This window comes from Lingula anatina, chromosome 3, assembly GCF_051362555.1.
Source record: "Lingula anatina isolate TDL-2025a chromosome 3, LinAna3.0, whole genome shotgun sequence".
Lineage (NCBI taxonomy): Eukaryota > Metazoa > Brachiopoda > Lingulata > Lingulida > Lingulidae > Lingula > Lingula anatina.
Genome location: NC_141769.1, coordinates 33,709,936 through 33,734,927, shown reverse-complemented (window position 1 = coordinate 33,734,927; position 24,992 = coordinate 33,709,936). Strand labels below are relative to the sequence as shown.

The 24,992-nt window shown below is 36.2% G+C and overlaps 1 protein-coding gene and 1 long non-coding RNA gene across 12 annotated transcripts in view; one reads left to right on the top strand and one right to left on the bottom strand.

Annotated features, from left to right (window-relative positions):
* Nucleotides 1–24,992, bottom strand: part of LOC106175168 (tripartite motif-containing protein 2) — a 55,270-nt gene that overhangs the window by 7,415 nt on the left and 22,863 nt on the right. The window contains exon 1 of one of the 11 annotated variants that reach the window (XM_087008653.1): nt 24,084–24,267. The exons of 2 other annotated variants lie outside the window; for them this stretch is intronic. Coding sequence is in view for 2 of the 9 variants with exons in the window: in XM_013557028.2 (XP_013412482.2) it covers nt 1,424–1,552 (129 nt within the window). In the remaining 7 variants the exon portion in view is untranslated. Of the gene's footprint in view, nt 1–52; nt 439–1,423; nt 2,024–2,064; nt 2,298–7,163; nt 7,642–14,917; nt 15,070–15,822; nt 15,939–21,075; nt 21,269–23,365; nt 23,698–24,083; nt 24,268–24,992 lie in introns of those variants that run through there. 8 more of the 11 variants (XM_013537776.2, XM_013557035.2, XM_087008651.1 and 5 more) reach the window with 8 other exon arrangements.
* Nucleotides 10,251–12,856, top strand: LOC147763273 (uncharacterized). The gene is made up of 4 exons (XR_015333557.1): nt 10,251–11,305; nt 11,534–11,627; nt 12,025–12,179; nt 12,361–12,856. It is a non-coding gene; the product is annotated as an uncharacterized LOC147763273 (long non-coding RNA).

Sequence of the window (24,992 nt, the reverse complement as noted above, 5' to 3'; positions counted from 1 at the left end):
GACCTGTGTAAGATCTTTTTCTCTTTATCTGATGGAAAAAAGTGTGACTCACCTTAAGAGGTTAGGATAAATCCTTTAAACCTTTTCAATCCATAAGTCAACTCACTAAACTCTGGCATTTAGTAAGAGTGACGGTTCAGTGACTGTGACATTCAATGACCGTAAAACGCTGAATGACTTTTGACAAAATATTGGTGACAGCCCAGTGATTGTGACGGGCAAAGTGAACAGACTGTGTGGCCACGTCAGGACAACACCACCATCAGATTTCAGCCGCTTAATCCAGCATGATTTAACTTAAGAACCTTAACAACAAGTGTCGGGTTTAACTTTATGCTATCTTTATGATAATATATACAAAGAGTGTTTTTAAATGCTTTGCCTCTTGTATTGCATTGCATAGCCACAGGCGATCACCACAAGTCAAGGTACTTCAATAATTCTATTTGAAAATCTCATCATTTATTCCACCTCTATGATAAAAACAGAAATGAAGGTGTCATTTGACCATTGTTGAACTTAATTTAATTGAAGGCCTGTCCTGACGCATTTTTCACCTTTTTATTCATACAAAATTTAAGTGAAAGAAAACAACCTGGGGGTGTTTCTGTGTGTATGAATATATCAGCCTTACCACACACTTTCTTACTGATGTGTCTAAAGTCAAATGGCACTTGTTTGGGTTTAATATCTTCAAAGAGTTTGTTATTGCTGAACTGCCGACTTCACAAAACTTTCAAAAAACTGCTGTGGTAATAAATGTTGCTTGAATGTTAAAAAGTCTAATTTCATGTTTTTCTAGCAAGGCTACGCCTATTTTGACAAATCACTTCCTCCAAGTGCAGCTGTTTTCACACGTTAGACACAAGTTCTGTTACCTTTGAGAACAACTTCAAAGCTCAATGTTGCTTTGTGTAATCAAATTAATGTAGACATTAAGTTTTATGTGCAAAACAAGACTTTGCTCTCACAAACCTCTATTAAAAGCAAAACTTTGCTCTAACAAGCCTCTATTAAAAAGACTTCAAGTGAAGTTTTCCCATTTAAAAAGACATTATACCAGAAGAAAAAAACACACAAGTTTGAGAATGATGCCAACTTGCATAAACATTAATACACATAATGTTCCTTATTGAATTGCTAATGTATTCAGTGTCAGAAAAAAAAAACAATGAAAAAAATGAAATGAAACTCAAGGATAATTTGATTTAAAAAGTCACAAATCTAAAGGGACAATCTATTGTTAATCATGCTACCAATAAAGCATTTACAATTTTTAAAAAATGTTATAACAAAAAAGTAGCAAAATGATACATATAGGTAAATACACAGGTTGGTTGCTCATACCTTCCATATCATCAAACTTGTTAAAACACCTGCACATAAAAACTGAAACAAATTGAAGAAATTCTTATTCTGTTACCTGCAGCTCTTCCAAAAACTGGTTCTTGTCTGGCCACCTGTTATAATCCATTTTCACACCTGATATCAGAGAAATCTCCTTTATGTCTGTCACTAAATGTACTTCTCTTCTTTCCAGTGTCCTGATCATATGTTACTGAGGATATTTTCCACTTAAAAACTGCTGCGTTAGTCTTGTTATTCAGATATCATATACAGATTTGCCCTTGATGTCACCTACGCTTAGATTAAAGTGGGTAAAAACTGAGACAAGCACATCCCACTCTTCACTTAAAGTTCTCTGTTCTAATGCACTGTGAAAAAGCTTTGATAATAATATATATAAAAAACTACTACAGAACACTGTTAAAATGATAAACTTCTGTCACTGGGTGCCCAGTGAAGCTCTCTAGTGTTATCCACAAAAGTCTCCCTTCCTACTGCAACGCCAGCCTTATATACTGCAGGCCTGTCACTAGTTCCCCTCCCCTAACAATATATGTACTACATCAACTCTGACTTTCCCTCCTCCTCCTCCAGTACATAGAGCACCTGCCCCACTACAACTGAGTATTTTATCATTTTCTCTTGAGTGACTGCTACTTATTCAGTCCCAGCCAGCCAACAGGTGCTTTCATATCTGTGGATTTATAATATACACACCCTATAATTCAGAATGCTTATTGGTACAGTACTGCTATCAAAACATGTTCATCTGGTTGTTTTCAACAAACAAACTGCCCAATGGTCACTGCCCAGTGGTCAGCGGGCTGTTAAGGACAGTGGTCATAGCTAGAAACCATAGCACCAGCTGAACTGAGGTGTACGCAATAGTGGTTTGGATGAGTTTGTGTAGTACAAAAACTTTAACAAATACTCTGTTGTTATCCTCCACGATGTGACACTTCATAACAAAACCTTGTGGTCAGAGTTTTCACTGAACTTACCTGTCAGCCTTTGTAGTACTGGATATCACTAGAATAATATGTGGTCACAGCACTTTGTCTACAGACTGAGATGTTTATCTTTATTTGTAGATCATAGTGTAGTGGCACTGTTATACTTACATGTGGTCAACCTCCATTGTACTTTGCTACTGATATCCCCCTTGGGGGTGGGGGGTGGGGAGTGGGGGGGGGGGGGGGAGGAGCACGTAGCACATAACCTGACACTGATAGGAATTAAGTGTGTGTGTGTGTGTGCATACGTGTGTGTGTGTGTGTGTGTGTGTGTGTGTGTGTGTGTGTGTGTGTGTGTGTTGAGAGAGAGGGATATAGAGCATTTTAAACTTCTTTTATATTATATAAGCCTACTAAATATCTACTCCAGTACAGTTTAATACCTGAGGTAAATAGGTACATGTGATAATTGTACATCTTGTAATGATTTGCTTATTTTTCAAGTCTAGGAAACCTGCAATGTGTATATTTTTGTCTGGCAGTAAAAGAAACATTGTACAGACAGAAGGCATGAGTTTTGTGTAACGGTCATCAATTGTATCAGTTGTCGCAATGATACTAACTCTAAATCTTGTTGTGTAAGAAAACATTTTAGTGTCACCCCTGATATCAAATGTCCACATTCCATCTCAATTACAGGTAGAACAATAACAAATCCTTTATAAGAACTGTTATGTACTTCCGTCTCAGTACATATTATCATAATTTGACATAACTGACTTTTGTTATGTACATACACTAAAAAATATAAACCATCATCTACATCATAAAAAGATATCAAATAACTTTAATAAAACAATTCTGAATAGATGTGTATAATTCCCAAATATTTGAACAGCATATCTATAGACCCCAGTGGTAAGCCTCTACGGTGCCCCCTGCCTCCCAAACCCTGACCCCTCCCTGACCCTGTCCTCACCCCTGCCCTGGCACCTACACAGACTGCACCAAGACACCCTCCCTCGTGTCACTTGTGGTCAGACAGACAGGTAGTTCTGACCACATTACAGCCCAGGTCTGAGTAATCTGAAGTAACACTTAATCAGGCTTATCTTCCAAAACCACTTAGTGGTGAGAGGTTTAGTGCCTATATTGCATCATCTATTAACTACTGGGGCAGCACTGAACACTCACCCCCTCCTGCTGTAGTCCTGGTACTTATACATATCAGTAAGGTTAACAGGGATAAATTGGGGCCAGGAACATGGATGCCTCACATACCAGTCAGGGCACCTGCTGTGTCTGTTCACATGGGGTCTGATATACACAGTATTGACAGGAGTATCTCTGACATTGAGGGAGACACTGCTATTGAGTTTTAAGACTATGGGTTTCATTTTTTATACATATATATATATATAAAGAAAAATTGTGGATAGCTGAGTGCTTTAATTTTCCACATTGCTTTCAAATGTAAGCTAATTTTTTTCAATTTCTGAACATCAGCCAACTAACTCTTGCTAGTGAACAACATGGTTGCTGTATTCCCTTACTGTTTGGAGCTGTTATTAGTTTATCTTTCCTGGGGTGGGATAACCACTAAAAGCCCTAACAGAACAGCATAATCTGCTAATGGAAAAGGGAAGGCCAGAGAAGTGGCGCTGCCTTGGTAGTCTGAAAATGTCTTGTTTGCCTGCAGCTCAAGCTCTTCACACTGAAGGCTGGTAATCTCTCTATTCCGCCAACGGTCTAGCAGCATATTCAGAAATGTGCTACGTATATCTGAACAAACATCACCTTGGTCTATCACATGATACTTGGTCTTACCTTGTGCAAAAAATAAAATTTCCAATCAGCCAAAGGAATTTAGATCCCACTGTCTAATTGCTTTACTGTGGTCCCCCCTCCCATGTAGTCCCACCTGCCCACATGCAACTATGCTAAGTAGAAATTTACAGATCGCTTTACATTTTAACCATGGATTCCATTTGTTTTTCTGGTGTTTTTTGGGTGTTTAAAATATAAATTTCATAAAAAATTGCATAGATCTTCAAATGCATAAACTACCTGGGACACACATCTACTCATACATATAACAACACATAAACCTACCTCCCCAAAACCTGCTAACTGTTAAACCTGGTGCTGCCTCTATACGTTGTATATATACTATGGGAACTTAAAAAGTTAACACGCAACTTTATCACTTAGGAACATCACTGCAAGTCACACCACCAATATAATTATGTTTTATAATATACCCAGAAAAGTCTAACACACACATATAACTTCAGTTCCTCTTTCCAGTGCTTTGTGGTAAAAATGGATCTGTGTAAGTGGTTTATTACATGGGATGCGTGTGAAAGGAAAGAGGTTCTTATAGAAGTTCAAGGGTGCTGATGTATCAAGTGCATTTTTTCTCATTCTGAACATGCTAGTTTGTTTGGAGGAGCGTAAATGGGTGGGATAAAAATGGGCTCATCTTTTGTGCAGGGTCATTAACCAACCTTAATGCAACTTTTTATATTTCCCTTTAGATCCTGCTAAGAAGTTTTGTCAAATTGAAGATTTTTTTCACACCTTTTTTAACATGAGTTTCTTAATGAAAAGGCTGTCCTAGAGAAAGAACATTTGGTAAATGTAACACTTTCACCCAATTATTAAGCTGTACAGTTTGTGCAATGAGTTTTCAATGACTTTTTCAATGTCAATCTGATAAATAAAATCGTTTGGACCAATTTGGGGACAGTAACAAAACAGTTGTGCAACGTACGCATTACATGCTTGGCTTCAGAGAGAAGGCTCCAATAATTGGTACATGTTTTATCAGGTAAAATAGAAGAAGCAAAAGCATCCTCCCGTTTTATCAGATATATTCTGCTATGTTGTAAAACCCCGCACTTGAGAGGGGTGGAGTGTAAAATACTTGCACCACAAAGGTCAGTCTGGCGTGAAGAGACCGTTTAACAGTGGGGAAAGCTGTTAAAACTATTTTTGTCAAGCAGTAAAACACACACAAGACCAATGCTCTTTCCACGCCAACCCTACTAGTACTATACTAAGAGTGAAATGAAGAAAATAAGCAGATAGCAGTCTGATAATTGGTAAAGCCCCCTTTACACTGGACGGCGTCCTTTCTGCGTCCAGCAGTACGGCCCCATTTGAGAGTTAAAAAATTATAATACTTTACATGCCGACAACTGGCCGATCATTGAGCATTCATTCTGATACAGAATCAATGCTCGTGCCTCCTTATTTAGACCAGAGTGATGCCAAATTTCATGGTCGCAGAAAGGACGCAGAAAGGACGCCGTCCAGTGTAAAGGGGGTTTAATATCTGACTGCTAGAACATTTCAAATATAAGCATAAATAAAACAAGGAAGAACAAAATGAAAAGGCTATACAGTTATCATCTATATCTGATGTCTCCTCCCTGTTCCTGCTCTATCTTAACTATCATCATGGCTGGATTATTTAGTTCTTAACTTTAACCACTAAGACCTCCTATAACTCTCTGTGAACAATCAAATAATAATCCACCAATACTAACATGTCCACCAACCACAATATCTACAGCACCTCTACAGGCGCCTATACACCAATTATAATTATGATATAATACCAAACTTAAATGCTGAAAGGAAAAGTGTGAACTCCCTTAGTGCAGCTTTTCCTATAATTGCAGCAATAGCACAATTATAAAAGTATAATTTCAAGGTCAAGTAATTTGTTACCTTTCCTTTCTTAGCACCTGTTGCTACATCTTCCATGTTTCACTGTTAACATCTACCACATTGTTGTGCTTAATCTTAACTGCTCAGCCAGCAGGAAAATAAGCTGTGTTCACACAAACCACAACCTGGAGCATCACATCTCCAAGCACACGTGAGTGCTTTCTTACATGTCTGAATACAACAGTGTAATCCGTACTTTGGTCTATTCAGATAATTGATTGCATTATCTGTTGCTGTAGACTTTGCCTACTGTTTTTCAGTGAATCAATTATTTCTTTGCTGTGTCAGAATACATGCTGGATTTTTAATACATCTTTGATTTAGCTCAGGATTGAATTGTACCATGTGAACAGAACCAATGCTGGGTTTTATTATCATAAAATAACGGACAAAAACAAGGAGGTAGAGCAGCTAGAGCACAGGTTATTAGCTTTTTATAATGAGGGATAAAAACAAGAAAAGTGTAGGGTTATTAGCCTTTTTTTCTCTGTTGACCAGTGGTTGACCAGGTTAGCTGGCCCTGTGAAGTATTCAGACCTCTATCAGCACCAGTGATCATAAACAATATCATGTTGTTTACCCAGACCAACAATATTCTCCATTAGTTACCCACGGGTAATGACCAACTGAAGGAACATAACCACTACATTTTAGACAGTAATGGGGATATAACAACTATCATTTCTTACAATAATCATCTGTCTTGTTTTATCATAAAAAAAGTTTTCTATCATTTAATTAAAAAATTGTAATTTTTCTATCATTTAATTCAAAAATTGTTACTGTTGTCAAAAAATTAGTAGCTTCACTAATTTGTTACTGTAGATTTCTTCATAGCACTTTATCAGTAAAGCTGAAAGAGCGATCAAGATTTACTGGATGTGGGAGTACTTAACATATAATGTCATCATTTTTTTGTTAAATGACTAAAAACTGCATTTTTAAAAACATCATTAAAATCAGACCCACCTTCTATACAGTCTCATATTCAGTTCCGAGTGAAGTGAATAGCTTTGGCAATAACAGGTATCTAAGACATAGCAGAAGTCCTTTATGTATATAGGACAATTATCGACAGAAATATTTACTTAGTGAAGTATCTTGACTTTTTTGATAGTGATAACATACCTCAGTCATCCAGGCTACTATTCCACATCTCTTCCTCCTAAACTGTCCCAGATGCCCTGTCCTTCCTCCATAGATATCCATTTTCTGATAGTGAAGATTTAAAAAAGACCTTGGAAAGAAATGTTCTTGTTTCTTTTCCTTTCAGTCAGCTTACCAATGCAGATAAAGACCTTGGCTTGTGATGTTTACACTAATTATCATTTATGTGTCACATGAAGTCTGCAGTGGTCACATGCAAACTTAACAAACTTCTGGGACTTGATCCAGACACGACCCTTTTTTAAAAGTTAAAATCTAAGCTCCAGTTGCTAGTGCATCTTACAACTTAACATTTAGGCATTGCAAGGTACTTCCCCTGCACTGTTTTAACCACAAATGCCCAGGAGACTTTACTCTTCTGCAACGTCTGCAGTCACAGGAGCAAACAGCACAAGTTGTGGTCCAGTAAAATACTTTCCCCAGATCTTCAGAGAGAACCCTACAGGTCCAGTAAAATACTTTCCCCAGATCTTCAGAGAGAACCCTCCAGGCTCCTGTGGTTGCTGTTCCTTACAAATGACTATTTACATGCTGTAAAGTGAATTCCCAGCCTACATTTACACCCGGTTTCAAAAACCACAAATGTCAGTTTTTTCTTGTTCACCTGGTGTAAATCCTATGATAAAGGTAGTGTGGTCCCCTGGTCAAGATCCTCCCATTTACAACCTCTGAACCACAAATGACCAGCAGATAGACCTCTGCATCTCTTATTAGCAAAACAAATAACAGTGATCTTAATTATCCAGTTCTTTACCAACATGCCCGCTGTCGCTTGTGCTAAATACAGGGCTTGGTCTCTGTAGTACAATGCCAAGACTATGTATACTTCAATGTGACATTCCTTGCAGCCCCTCTCATGTATAACTAAGAGCACCAGGAAGGGCTAGAAAGGAGATGTGTGGTACCTGTGATGACCCATGGTGGTTGCTCAATAAGACACTTTTTATCTGCTGGTCTTCATTTCTATGAAAAAAATGTGTTCATGTTTGAAAGCAATTACACGCTGCCTGCACTTGTTGATCAGTTTACGTCAGAAATGTATTTTATCATTCTTTTTTAAAGCATTGCTATAGTTGAAACATACCACCAGGGTACCTGCTTCTTAAGATGACATTATACTTGTGTATGTTGCAGACATTCCAATTTTCATATAATACTAAGCTAGCTGCAATTTATCAATAGATAGTCTTTCAATGAGAAAAAATGCATATTATTCATCCTTATGCACATATCATACATATGTTGCAAAGATACAACAGATATCACGTCCATGAATATACAGTAGATATCATGAAATTTGTATTTAAGTAAAACTATTCAAACAATGTAACTATGTATTAAGAAATTCTGAAAAACAAATTTACAATTTATATAGCCCAAGTAAAGTATATTTTTAAAAAATTTGGAAGATATCTCACTTTCTAACATCCCATGAACCTGGGTGTGTACTAGTTGTATTCAGTCCCCTGACACACTACTGTTGACATAACCCACTACAACATGATGAGTCTATTATCATCTCCTAATTGATTCTAATTAAAGTTAGATAACCCTCTGATGACCACATTGTCCATTCTGACCTCTTCTGGCTATTTGCACTCAGTTTAAGTACAGACCTATCTTCTGACTTAAACTGAATTATTTATGTAAATATTGCATGGTTTATCTTGTTGTGACAACAATGTTGCAGTTTGTTGAAGCGTGATAAGTGGTTTTTCCAAACCAGTGAATGTACAACACTTCTTCTACACTTATACAACTTGTACCAGTATACTTTTATTATGAAGCAATTCTATAACCCCCAATTTTAAAGCCCCCAATTAAACCATAATCCTTATCAACATATTTCTATATTTACTATAATTTCATTCTAAAAACTCAGTTAATAATCCCTAATTTATTTATGAAGACAATGAAAGTAAAAAAAAATTACTGCTATATGTATGTATGGGACACGAATGAAAGAGAAATATTTTATTTTGTACTGCTTCACTTGTTACACCCCATTTCCATAGATTAGATCGACCTACTTTAGATCGACCTAACTCCCTGGGGGTTCACGCTAAATAGCTGTCAGCCGGGTGGACACGAAAGTTAATTACCCATTACAACTTGTAGTAGGCGGGACGGACATTTAGGTAGGATTATCTGAAAGTAATCTTGTGAGACTCCCCGCAGGGATAGATCGATCTAAAATCTATGGGAATAGAGCCTTATACTTAGGGAGAAAGCCTAGGGGTATCCCCCAAAACTATGAGGGGACAGGGAGGGGAGGTGGGGGGAAAGGCAGAGAGGGGAGGCGGGGACATGATAAAGTCCATAATGGCAGGCAGTAGCATATGCTTCAACAGTCCAAGTGCTCAATTCCAATTTTTCAAGACGATATCCAAGATTATTCTCAAGCCGCATTTTTATCAGAAAATTAAGACGTGCAGATGACCTCATTACAACACAATACCAGGTTAGTTATCTAGTCTAAATTAAATCTTGCTATTTGTAGGCAATCAATACTGAGATAAACAGAACATTTTAATGAAGCTAATATAGCCCAGTGACTTCCAGTACATTGATTTTCTTAACCTTACTCAGAGTAAAACCTTCTATAACAAATAATTAAGTTTACTTAATTGGTAATTTTGTAAGAATGGTATCTGCAAATATAGTTTATGTCTATATGTTTTTAAATTACACTCTAACTTTGGAAATAATAAAAGTATAAACACACACAAAAACAGTCAAGCTTAGATTTCAGGTGAGTAATACCGTCTCAACTGTCAAAATCACACATAAATCATCATAAAAGTTTAACACAGCAGCAGAGGAAGTTGTTTCCTTTTTTTCTACAAAATAATGACTCACAGCACTTTAATAACAACATGTAATTTTTTACAATCATCTGTCGGGACACCTTGGTGATTGTAAGCTTTCATACTGAACTGTAGGAAAGGCTTCCATTAATGTTAGTTCTTATGTATTGGTTTCAGTATGTTTGGTTAAATGCAAAAAAAAAAAAAAATCATACATTTAAAGCAACATAATGACTGGATTGTTGTGCTCTTAAGAGCGCGTCCATGAGAAAGCCAGACAGATCAGTCAGAAGGCGGCAAGGTGGGGGTCAGCAGATTTTAATAATTTTTGGTGTGGTAAACCATCAACATAAAAGATATTGTGAGCCACTGGCTTTCTTATTTTGGATCATTAGTTTTAGAGATATGGGGGCAGATCTTTTATTGGCAATTTTGCCAAAATATAGCATTTTTTAGCTCTTGAAAAGTTATAATTTTAAATATTCTTTTAAAAAATCATGTACATCATAAGGATTTATTTAGGTAAGCCACATGATAGGTTAAGGAAAGATCTTTAATACCCAGTACAGATTTTTTGAAAAGGCACTGTCATGACCACACAAGGTTGATTCTAATAAGGCATGTTTTCCGTATGCTTGACCCCCTCCCCTTCTTTAAATGCACACAACTTCTTTTTTGCAGGTTGTATCCATATAATTTTGGTATGTGCTGATAGAAAAGGGTTGAAAAATAAATTTTGTAAAATAAAATCTGTGTTAAACCTTGTAAAATAAGAACTATAACAATTTTAAAAAGGGCCTAAAAACGAATATTTTTATACTACTTAAATGCTAAACTGTTTCTTCAACTAAATTAATAAGTCAAAACCATGTATAGGTTTGTGAAAAGCCCTTAAAATAATTATGTTTGCCCTGCAGACGACCTTATGAAGCGAAAATACATTTTTTTAATTTGTTTATGTTGTAGAAACTAAATGTAAAATAACGATGCTAACTCTGTGACCTATTTTCAACATGGCGGGTACTAGGATTATCACCGGAGCAACTGTGGAGCAAAGCACATCGTCTTCACAGTGTTAAAACATAATACTTTCTTAAATTTATGAAGAACATGCACTAGAGATGCTTAGATACATCTCAGAAGGATTGGTGTGCACCAGAATATAACAAGAAATGACCATAGCAGCTGGTCGTCCTTAGAATGTGAATTTTTGGTTGAACCACTTCAGACTGTTGTCAGGCTTGGGTTCCTCAATATATCCATCTCATCGATTTAGCTCTGGATGTTTGTTGTAAGGTAAGTGATCAGTGGTGGCATACATATACTAGAATCAGATACACTAAAAACTCAAACCAGTTTGAATATTATTCAGTAATATAAAGAATATAAGCAAATTTAAAAGACATACTGGTATATTTCAATTCACAGAGTTTTACTTGATTTCTGTTTCATGGTAAACATGTATGCTGAAAAGAATTAACTGTGTAGCTAACTTATGAAGTATATTTTTGCGTTAAATTCTAGGGCTTTGTTACATGTGTTATCATAAGACAAACAGTTAAAGACTATACTGAGCTTGAAGACAGCTTCATAAGAAATTTCTTACCCAGAATCAAAGGTATGTAACACACATTCAGTTTCAAGTTTTGGCTTTTTAGGGGATGTTACTTGTGCCAGTTTTTTTATATTTTAGTTTTATATTCACTATGCAGATTTATGTGTGTTTACAATGAAGTTGAAGTTAACTGCCTGTGCTTCAATTTTCAAGACTTACATATTACACAGGACACTTGTAACTAAAGGTACTTTAGTAAAATCAGGAAAACTTTGCAGTCCATTAAGTTGTTCATGTTGCTTTGCAAGGGGGCGTGCCAGACAATTAAGCTGATTACAACGACTGAGCCCGAGTGTGATACTCCGCTGAGATAGATTGATCCTGCTCGATAGTTTCTATTCTGAACACAGTAAGCCTCTGTTGTTGTAAAGCATTTATTGATGTTATGTTTATTTTTCAGATTTTACATCCTAGGCCTGTATGTGAACCTTGACCTGGACAATCTTACAGACAATAATAGAAAAGTCACCTGAAATTGCACAGGCCAATTCATCAGATTCAGATGTGAGCACCAACTTTGTAATGCCTGGAACACTTCCACGTAGAAGAAAAAAGGTTTACCTTTTTTTCATTTGTTTCTTTTTCTATCATGAAATTCTGGTAGCTACAATCATGCATATTTGATTTCCTTTTTTACACTTATGCAATATGTTTGATCAGAATATTATTTAGTAATTGTTCTTATACAGCAATTAACATGAGTTTAAAATATGTTAAATACATTTTCTTTTGACAGCCTGTCCTGCCATCTTCAGGTAGACGCAGTAGTGGATATCCTGGCAAACCTCTATTGGACTTAGAGCCACCTTGGGTCAATCCCCCATAACAAATGTGCATCTTAGGCTTGGTAATCTCAATCAGTTTTGTAGGAAAGGAGGATAATTGGCGCCACTGAATTGACAAATATTGACAATTGACACTTCAGTCACACTAAACTATAGTGGCATGTTGCTTCAAGTTACCACACTTATTCTAAGATTGCTGAATTATCATTACTGTAGGAGACCCTGGATCTCTCAACCAGAAGAAGAAACTTGGGGACCAATCAGTTATAAGATTAAAATCTGTGGAACACTACCCATCACTGTTGTGTTCAGTATATGAAAAAGATAACCGTGATATTGGAACCTTGGAGATTCATAACTTGATTTCACTCCTGTAAAAAGTAACTGCTTTGTTCTTTTACTGTCCAATTGATAATATGAAAATAAAGTACTCCTCCTGTCATTGTATGTTGCTGACTCTTGTTTTAATTTTCTTTATAGAAAAAGAATATAGATATCAAGATATCACATGTATTTACAAAGCCTATGAATCATTTGAAAGGAAAAAAATTGGTTGAAAAATGCAATATAAATCATTTCAAGTGGATTAATTAGTGTTGCACTTGAGAAAACTGATAAAATGAGAAAGTCATTCCCTTTTACCTTTAGAAAAATCATTTGTAATTTTTTTTCTCTATTGCTCCCTGAAAATAAGGTATATACACAATGCTGATGATACTGGTTATGCACAGTAATAACTTATTAAATGGGGGGGGGGGGGGGGTGAATAACTTGTCACTAGTAATTTAAATTTATTCAGAAGTTGTATGGCTCTGTTTGAAAAGAATATTATTTGAGCAATCCTGTATTACAGATCTCAAAATAAAAAACCTGCAAAAATGGGCCTCTTGATTATTTTGAGGAATTAGGGTAACTGTATTTTGGGGCAGATTTGATGGCAGCCATTTTTTATTTATAAAAATTGGATAGATTTGCCCTTATCAAAGCATAGTTTGAATTCCTGGCTGTGAGTCTTTGATTAAATTTGATTATTGGAAGGTATTATCTCAAAATGTACTGATATCTTGATTTCGGCCGTTTGGTTTTCTGCTAAAATTGCTAAAGTTTGAGGCACTTTTTCAATATCTTCTGTTGTGTTTAACACACTTTTTGAATTTTGTATGATTAGACCAATATATGCTTAGGATCCCTATAAAATTTTATGGCTGTCAAGCCTGCAAAAAGAGAGATATGAATGCTTGAACATTGCTTGGTAGAAAAGTGAGTTTGGGGGGTGGGGTCATAAAAATGGGCGTGGCCCGTTAGTTTGTGGGTTAAACTGAAATTTAGTAACATATTCTCAATGGCAAATGGCTGGTTTAAATAGGTAAATTTTCAATTAATTTTAAAAAGTCATCAGTTTTGACATATTTGCTTATGAAGTGGCTTTATTGACCGAAGCTGAAAATCAAGCCAAAAATGGCCAAAACATAAAATATCATATTATAATTATATCCAATGATTTCTTTTGGGATTGTTGCCTTCAATCTTAATATCTCCTATATATGCAACAATATTATGAATTTGGTTGAAATCTGTTGACCCCCACCTTGCCACCCTCTGACTGGTCCTATCATGGACACACACTTAACCTGTCACTGCCCTGTTGTCTTGTAAAAAGACTTTAGTGTTGATTGCAATCCGTTCAGCTTAATTGCTTGACGTCTTATGGAATCATGAAATGAAAACAAATTTTTATCACTTCATTGTTATAAATTACACGCATTTCTACATTTTAAAGATGGCTTGCAGTAAATTGAGCAGATAGTAGCAGTTGATTGCATTACCACTTGCTGTGAACTTAATGTGATTTTGTATAATCATTGTATCTTTTTGCATCACGCGTGTCTTGAATGACTCTTTTCTAGAAAACAAAATCTGATAAAGACTGAATCTGGAAATTGAATCCATGTGAGCAATTTTAGTGCTGAATAAAAGGCCATTAACCTTGCCATCATTAGATAAAACGATCTCGTTTCAGGTATGATTCATTCCACGCTTTATTTCAGAATAAAGTTGCATTTTTCTCCTCAGAACACAGCTGAAGAAAGCATTATCTTTTGAACTCTTACCACAAAAAATGCTTGCAAATTACTGCAGATTATGACTCCAGCTCTGAGTCACTTCCAGTGTGGCGTTTAGTTCCATCCACTGTGGTATAAAATTTACAAAATGGGCAGCCTTTAAGGATGATATCATTGCTTCTATTTTACTACTACAAAAACTGGAGGTAACCCATGAATTTCAGTTAAAATTTAAGCACCTGCTGCAATGTTTAAAGGCAATACAACTCTGATGTAATTTGTCAACATACATGACAGCTTAGGGTAAGAGTGGTAACTCATGTTTGTCACATTTTGTTGCTTTGAGCAAAAACCTGTAAAAACCTGCTGATAATAATAACACCAGTAAACTATCACACCAATGTACCTCTACAGTATCACACTGTATATCACACTGTAGTCTTACCTGCTTAGATTCCCTTCATACCACATTGTACAGTAGCAGTAATCACAATATTTGTACAGTGTAGCAATCCTGGACCAATATGGCATTATATGTTGGTTGAAAATCTTACAGTTACAACATCCATGATGATGTCATAGAAAGGAAGCGAAAGCTATCATATAAAACAGGATGTTACAAATCCTCTTCTATCGTACATGTAGAGGTTTAAGCAAGTAAAATCTGGGATATAACCACTGGTAGTTTCCCTTACACAAGTTTAATTTCTAGGTTAAAGCACTATATGTATAGATTAACACACTCTATTTACCCACAGCAATCAAGCTCCTCATTGAGACTGTTTACAAAGAACATGTGTAAACTTTTCCACGTTTCACTGTCTTCTTAATCCACTTGTTTTTACAATAAAGCTGATTCTGATCCACTGTCTGTACAGAAGTTCATATTCTTCTTGTTTTTCCTTTGATTCAAGTCAAATTCAAACATTAATGTAATTATTTGAAAGTCAATAAAACTTTTCCAGAGAGAGCAATATCTATTTAGTACATCATAGGGTACTTTCCCAGAGATTTAGATCGATCTAGAGATTAAGATTTAGATCGACCTAACTCCCTTGGGGTTCACACTAAATTGCAGTCAGCCAAGCGGGCACCATAGTTAATTACCACCTTACAGCTTTTAGTAGGTGGGACAGACGCTTAAGCCGGCCAAGCTGACAGTAATCTAGTGAGACTCCCGACAGGGATACATCGATCTAAAAATCTATGGAAATGGGGTGATAGACTGCTGTCTTTCTTTCTTTCACACAAGCGGCTGTAGTCCATGTACTCGGACAAATGACACTGCTACAGATTGCTATGTGGTTCAGGGACCAGGTAGACTTACACCTGGTTATGTTAAAACCTTACCTTATAACTTCTATCTGACACTGTGACTGGCTACAGGTGCCTAGAAATAGTTTACCAACCTACAGCAATCAACAACTGAATGAACACTATCCTGTTGTAGGAGGTCAGATAAAAAATCCACAGATTTGAAGATACAATTTTCAATGTACTCATGCAATGAAATTCCAGTCTGTGACCAGTTCAAACTGAGTTCAAATCATGATACAGAAATTTTATGGCTTCTTTTAACCACGTTCACTCTTTTTATACCATCTCTGCAACCAGAGGATTTCTACATAAATTCTTTTGTAAATTCCCCAGATTAAAGTTGGAAGGAAATGCCTATAGTCTTAATAGCCTAACTGACCTTCCACCCTTCCCATTGAATCCCCATCTCTGCAGGAAATGTAATTAAAGAAATGAATGAATATACTGAAAACCCAGACCAAATTGCAAAAATGCACTAAGATGAAAACATTGTAAGTCTTTAATTTCTTTCTGTATCCCTTCCAAGGTCCTGATAATTTCTTTGTGTTTCTACTAAAGTCTTGTTTACATGTTGTCAGTGGGCAGGTCCCATTCCTTTCCTTACTGCTCTCCAGATGATATCTCACCATGTTAACAAAATTCTCCTCCTGTATCAAAATGTTATCAAACAATTTTCTCTTTTATCAGGAGATTCATCAGGGAGAGACAAGATGGACACACACAGCTGGGTGTCCTTTATGCACCTGGTCCTCAGCTTGATGTCAAGCAATTATTGCAATGATTACAATTAATCCAAATATTGTCTGGGGCCCAGTTTGTTTACTGCAATAAAATGGTTAATTAGATTGTTGTTGAAACAGTCAGCTCAAATTGATTACAAAATATTTGTTTGTCTTAGCAACACGCTGTGGACTGACCAGGTTTATTGCAATTGAGATTAATGATATCTAACTGATCATCGATATTTTGCCAAAGATATCACTCCTAAATTGCAATCATCACAGATGAAATTTAACCCTCAATTTTAACACAGTAGTACCAAAACCAGTCCAAGTAAGTCTAGCGTGAACACGCCCTAGCTGCACTGTGCAATAGTACCCGAGGGCTGGCTCAGTGTTAAGGGAACCTGTACACACTGACAGGTGTGTCATTTCTACCTGTGACAGTGGCCAGCAGTGTGTCTGGAGGTCCTGCCAGTCCCAGCAGTCACCAAATATATACAGAAAAGATTTAAGTCAGGATAAGCTGAGGAGTAGCGTGATCCCCAGACCTAGAGCTATCACAACCAGTACCTTGACAAATATGTCCATAATCATTGGCTATAGATATATACCTTCTGTATTGTAACACGTGATCCAGCCATTATGAAGTGATGGAGATGTCAACGTCAATTGATGATAAAAGGAGGATTATAAAAATCTCCATTAAAACACTCTTCAATGACTTCATGAATTTGAAGAGTACTGCATTTCAAAAATCCAATACCAGCAGACAGGATTATATTATATTACTGGAGAGAATAAAATAAATATAGAATAAATATAGCATATGAGACTTTCTGACATACATTATGTCTGCAAGAGTCAAAATGCATCAGTGGTTACCAATAATAATCCTACTTACTATATTTATATATAATAATTATGAATGTACAGTATTCCTTAATAATAATAAACACTTGAGTTTATTTAAGCTAATTTTTAGTAATCTGCAGGCTTGTCACAGAGTAAAGGTGTGTCATGTATACAAATCTCATCAACTAGCAACAGCCAATGATACCAGTATTCAACAACTGGGAAATCAATGCTGATTCTTCAGAAAAAGCCTCTTTCAGTCTCTCCTCTCCAGTGCTTCCAACAGTATTGATTATACCTTTCTGAGTGCCCTGACCATAAGTGACAAGGCAACATTGTGAATAACATTACTACGACATTGCAAATCCATTTTACAAGGCATAACCATCTATCTTGGTGGCCTTAACATGGATGATAATTTTGTTAAATATAGCTAGATGAGTAATGCTCTGAATAAATTAATTTGCCTATTAATGAAAATATGATATGCCAATAAAGCTAATTGTGTAGAATCCATAATTACTTCATGCGAGACCTAGTATAATGTCAGCTTTAATGTGGTGTAGAAGTTGATGGACATAGAGTAAAATACTCTAGTGTTGTCACTGTAGATGTGTTGACCATTCCATGATAACATCACACAACAAATGACTGTCATCTTTACTCTAGATGGATTCAAGATTTTTACTTTGTATGTTTTTCTTTATCTAAATATATGCTTTGGTTTGTTAAACACTCATGTGATTTGGGAGCTGAATTTAATAATTACTGATATTCTGCACTTTACAAGACATGTCAATGACCTAGGTCAAAAAGAGGCAAAAACAAACATCAAGAATTTATACTCATATGAACACGAACACAACACAAACAAATTTCTTTTTTATATTTCTTTTCAATTTAATTCTGCTAATGTGTATATCTAAATTGTGTTTTTGATACAATGTTTAATAAAAAGCCCATGCCTTTATGCAATGGATATTTAATATCATCTAGGAAAAAACTGTTAAGCGAAACTGAAAATATCATTTCCTGCTCCTGGCTCTTTGACCTCAGCAGTTTGCTACTGTCGTGATCTTTACAAAATACTAAAGAAGTCTTGACCTCGCCACAAGGCATATCCTGTACACAGCAGTCTACCTCCACCCACGTAATACTACGCCATCTTGATAAGTCAAGATTACGCCATTGATTTTTCATTAACGGTGCATCATTTGACTGCAGTTTCTCTTCTCGACCACTATGACAGGTTTCACCCTCGTGTATATATTGCTGCTTTATATTAACACACACACATATAACACAAACACACACACACACACACACAGAGTATACAGACAGTATAAGAGATAAAGACATTTGAATGGAAATGGAACTAGATGAGATCCATAACTTATAGTGGAATATGCTTCAGCTATTATAATACTGTATAAATAAGTGGTAAGAAAAATAACAATGTAGACTGTGACAGTAGGCTTGATATCCTCCAATACTGGAAGCCCCATTGTCAATCAATTTCCTGCAAAACTGACAGAGCAAACATGAGAATGCAGTTATAGTATTACAGTACCATTCATGAAAATCAATAACACCATTTAGTTTCAGTAAAGAGGGAAGATCTATAGCCTGTCTGCACGGCTGTGTATAAGCACACACATGTATACAGAAATAGCATATTTGGATTAATCAGAAGAAGTAAACTATCAATCTACTAATTGACATTTATACAGTCAGCAATTGTCATTCAAGATAATTATCTTGTTTAAAACAAGAATTTTTCTTCAGAGATGTTGTAAATTCTAACATAAGGCCCTAATTTTCCTTCAATTTCCAAAAAATTCATTTGAAAAAAAAAATCAAAGTTTAGACAGGATACAGTACCAGGGAGAGGCACTAATAAAACTTTTATATTTATATTCCTATAGAATATTATCTTCCCAACAGATATATTTTAGTGACTTATTTAAAAATGGCCTACTGTTTTCATACCATGGTTTCATGTTTAACACTGGAGAGTAGTGCTGGAAGGGGGGTGGGGGGGTGGGGGGGTGGACAGTCCTCACTGTCACTTGGATATACTTCTTTACATATAAGAAATATGATTAGAAAATAATACAGAAATCTCTTTAAAAATGTCATTTTTTTGTTAAAAATGAAATGTTATTCTACGGAATATTCACATATAAATTTGATTTATGGCCCACAGTAGCCTACTGATGCCTTTGTTTAAAAACAAGGAGAAACCTTACCTAGCCATGATGTCTTGTGTTTTATATCATAAAATCATGCTGATATATATAACATCTCTGTCACATATTTGTGAATGAGCTGTCTCTCTATAAGCTGACAGTCTATGTGCTCTCATGAAAACAATGGAAGAAGACTGACTGATAGAATACTAGTGCAGTCTAGATGGTGTGGAAGTATTAAAAGGCTCTTCATTTGCAACAATGGAGATCACCAACTTGCAGATTATACGGCGAATACATGACATATACAATGTAATTTTCACTCTGTGCCTTGGAATAGTAATAGAAATGAGCTGAATTCTTGGAATCTCTGACCTTCTTATTGACCCTGCCCAGCCTGTTGTTCTCCATTATGTTTTATCACTTCAGACATATTTTTTTTCTGGAAATTCAGTCACTAATTGTGTGCATTTGGTTGTTAGAAACTCCATCAAAGATCGATTCCTTGGCTGTGCAGTCCTATCAGTATCTCGGTAATTTTCCCGTCTGTAGAAATATTTAAAGCAAATGATCACCAGTCGTAGCCTCGCAGTACACCTCTCACATGCTGTTCTAATCTCTTCTCTGTGGAATTTTAAACCCAGATAAAGTCACTAATAAAAAATTTGGCCGATTCCTAGAAATCTGAATCTTTACAGCCTTCCAGAAAAACCTCTGGCTGGATATTGCATTGCAAAGGAATCACCATGTAGTCATAATCACTTCATGATGTCCAAGTTTTCACCCAGTGTGAAAATTCACAGTTCCTTCTTGAAAATAAATAAATCTGAACAGGACTGTTACACTGCCTTACAGTGCATACCATATACTGTGAAGGAACTAATCACTCAGCACACTTCTCTTGATCCAGAACAAGCCAAGGGGGGAAAAGGTTTCCCTCTCAAATAATCAACCTCTGCCATTTTTCAAACTTGACTTTTAACAAAAATTCATCTGTGCAGAAATAGCTTCACATCCACCATTCCAGAGTATGCATGTCCAGGGATTCCACTGCTGCCAAATATTTACACCATCAGGGGTTTTGACATTGAAAAAATGCTTCTTGTAAATTTTTCAAGTCTTAATCATTTTCACATGGAGATTTTGCTGGAAACTTTCACTAAAACTGACTTTTACATCATGCTACTGTAAAAATAAATCTTCTTGTGCAGAGAACATCAGGGTTCTCACATAACTGTCTTCATATATATATATATATATCGTGCTTTCAGATCTTACAATGATAATATTTTTAGTCTAAATCTTTTTTAGGAGATCTTGATAGGAAAAATTGATTTGTGACACAAACGGCCTTATTTTTTCCAAGAGCCAAAGTCACGTAATTTCCCCACCACCATGCCATGTTGCAATCCTACATTATATATGTTAATACACCACTGGAGAGATGTTTAGCCGTGTGTGATAAAATCACCAATAATGCCACGGAAAATGAAAAAAACTACACATAATTAAGTACCACCTACCCCATCACTGTGGTCAATGAGGCCGTGGACAGAGGTCCGCCACCATTAAGATATATCAGCAGAAGTACACAGAGCTGAGGATGAATTAACTGATGAAGCAAGAGTCAGCGATAAGCTCTTGTCACATCTACACAGTGTTGTAAGCCTGCTTCTGTGCCTGCTTCTAGAGCTAGAGACCGAGGTAGCATCTAAAACCAGGATTGTCAGGCTGCGGTAGGAATGGGAGGAGAAAAAATCAATATGTGAAGGGAACTTCTGAATACATTATCCTCTGAGAATCCATCTACACATGGTTTAGCTCTCTGCTTCTCTTGTCTTCCTGACCACAATGGAGGACTGGTACACCAATCAATACCTACAGTGTTCAGGAAGGGAGGAAAGAGGGATTACATCTAGGGTGTTTCTAAGTGTATGAAATTACCCAATATAAAGGAAACTGAGGCTTGTGGGGAACATTTACTGTGACTAAAAATTACATGCAAGGATAATGTGTTTTCTGAAATTATTTTATGAAATCATTAATTTGTACTAGCTCTAGAGCACTGACATATATATTTGCCTTCACATGATAATATATTTCTTAATTAGCCCTGCTGGTAATTGTAAAACTACGAAATCCTTATGGAAGGTACAAGTTGGAGGTTTTACAATAATAACAAAAATAGATGTGGGAAAAGTAAGGAGCAAAATACTCAAATATCTCTATTAATCTATCTGTATACATAGGATAACCAAATATCCATGTAACCTAGTCTGTGTATTTAGGATTCCAGGCTTTAGATAACATGTTGCAAAAATCGCAAAAATATATATATAACATGGACAAATATGTTACAGCGAAGATGCATATACTTCTGGCTAAAATCAATAAGCAGCCTGATCACAGAACCTATGTATATTTGGACATTGTACACTATATATAACCCCCAGCAAATGTTGTTAGTGTATTCCTCATGGATTACATTCCCTGCCCCTTAGGACATAAAAACAAATTATTATTTAACTTCGTGATCTGATGTATAGCTTGATGTGGGAGGAAGGAGAAACCCCATGAGAGCTGGTTGCATATTAATGTCCAGCTTCCACTGAGCAAGGTGACCTGCTGCTGGGCTGGTGACCATCAGATTACAGGGTATGAGCCTTGATAGTGTAACAGCATGACTTTATTTTCAGTATACACCCCTGGGTGGGTGGGTGGGTGGGTGGGGGGGGAGGGTGGCATCTGATTACAATGCATGATCTATGACACCAGTCTCAAATTGTAACAAAGTCTTTCAATTCTCATATACAGCCTCACTGCATTCCTTGGGATGACCACTTGATTACTATTCTGAAACATCACTGATGGAATCTACAGCAGGTTTTTAATAAAGTATATTTTTCAATATAATCTAGCATTTGTCTGCTTTGGATCTATAATGGCCTGGCATTTTTACAATAATTTTAGAAATTATTACAGAACTTATGGTTAATGTACGTACATCAGCTAGATCTATCACACACATTATCAAACTAAAATGAATCTTTTATGATGCCACTAATCTGTTCAGATTTTTACGTCAATTAGACAGCTATAAGTGGCAGTAAAAACTCTCCACTCAATATTGTACGAAGAATTAATTAGACATGTGTTAAAATAAGTGAGAGCTGTCAGCTTAGGGAGATTAATGGCTTGCAACACATCATGCCATGAATAAAGAACCAGAAAGATGATTCAATATTGATACTTGATTAATGTACATTGTATTCATCAGTGACTCATTCACATGCACAATTTTACCTTCCAATCAAAGTAAATGGTAGAAGGGAGGCACTTGCCAATGAAAAGACTTATGCTCAATACTGATTTTGAAAAAAAGTGTTATTCTTTAATTCTACATCAAAATATTTTTAACCGACATCATTCATAACAGATATTGTATAATCAAGCTAAATGCAAAATATCCACTCCTGTACCCATGTGGAAAAAAAACAACATTTTCTAAAATATCTGATAGTAGGTGGAGTCTACCCATTTTCAGTGAATTCAATGCCAAAAAAAAAAAAAAAAAAAAAAAAAAAGATGTCTGATGATTTCCAATAATCACATAAGGTTGCAATGTCATGCTCTAAGTTAACTCTATCCAAGTAACTTCGATTCAGATGTCACAGACTATTTTTGTTACAAATAAATTGATCACAAAAATCAACAGAAAGCTGAAATTTGATGAACAGACAAGCAGCCCTCCAGGGAATCTTTTCTATCGGGTTGTTCAAACAAGAAACTCATTCACAGAAACACATCACCTACCTTGTACTGCCTTATCTTTCAATCTAAAGACTTCATGCTAACAGTTACGGTTCACAGGAGAACTCTGAATATTGAATCTCAGCCAGCAAGATTTTTCCAGAAAGATTAAACCTCAAACCTTACAACAGAGTCAAGCCTAGCACCTCCCTCTTGCCTGCGACTATTGGAGATAAATTCTGCGTTAAATGCCAATCAGTGTTCTGCAGAAATTAACGGAACATTCTGGAGGTAGCGGTATGAAGACTGGGTGAGAGAGCTCAGGCTGACCAGTTTTAAATAGATCCTCTATTGAGATACTCTTCATGTTATACCAACAGCCAGCAGTTCTCTGGTGAGAGTGAAATCCTATTCTCATCAGTTTCAAGGTAAACAGTTTATATCTTACCTCAGAGACCAGTCACCTGGTTGTGAACCTCCCCCCTGGAGTTAAATGGTCCAACCCATAAGCATTGGTCCTGATTAAAATGGGACATCATATTGAAAGGGGGAGGCAAAAGAAAGTCCGCAGCCTGAACTTAAGGGTGAAACACCTCAAATTAAAACTGATGGAAACACACACAAGTTATATACGGCCACAGAAATAAACATCCCTGCTAGGCAAACAGTAGGAAGTGTTGTAAAAAAGCCATTCCAATATAAATCTTCTATAATTCTCAGCTGCACGTTTTTACAAGATTTTCTAAACATGCAAAACAACTGTCAATATTAATGCCATTACCTGGAAACATAAGGGAAGACCTCTGCCCCGTTAGCGCTCTCCACTGGTCAGTTTTCACAGCCTGCATGTCTGGCCACAAACTTGTCCATCTGATGCTGGATTTCATCAACATTTGTGGCAGAAATGTATCTCAGTCACATGTAGGGCATCTGGATATAGGGAACTGCATGGAGATAGCTGCAGCTTTCTACTTATCTAAAATGTTGAAAAATCTTGATGCTATCTTTTCTTCTATCATTTCATTGTCTAGACAAACTATATAGGGTGCACTAGGGGTGCTATGTACAGGTGCCCCTGTCTATTAAACAGCATGTCGCCTGGCTGTACCCTGAGTTTCAAAGCTTGCATGGAGCTAACTAGTCAATGCCTTGGTAAACTGATACCATGGGTTTGTTTCCAGTAACTCAGGGTGTCCAGTTGCTGTATTTCTCTCTGACCTGTCAATCAACTTGAGTTTAAATCAGAAATCATTTTAAACAAATATAAAGCCTGTAAAGAACTGGTCTAACTTTAACCAAAACTAAGCAAACTAAATTAAGTCACATAAATCACATAGAAATCTTACAGGGGACTGGCCTAAATACATCTTAGAAGTTCAGTTTATTTCACTGTTTATAAGGCCTCCAACTTTATACAATATTTTGATAATCATTCATTCTCATAATTGCGCATTACATTATGCATCTCCCTTGTCCATTTCTAAGAACAACTTTCTCCTTATTTCTGCTTTTGTCAAATATTTCACAATTTTTCTTGAAACTCTAATATTTTTTATTTCAACAATATGATACCCTATATAAAGCAATAAGACTGCTTGTTAAAGTAGCTAAGGGTATTTCCAATAGAAGTGGGACTACAGCTGAAGATGTCTGAAGTGTTCCTAGCACACTAGCTGTCAGTCATATCATC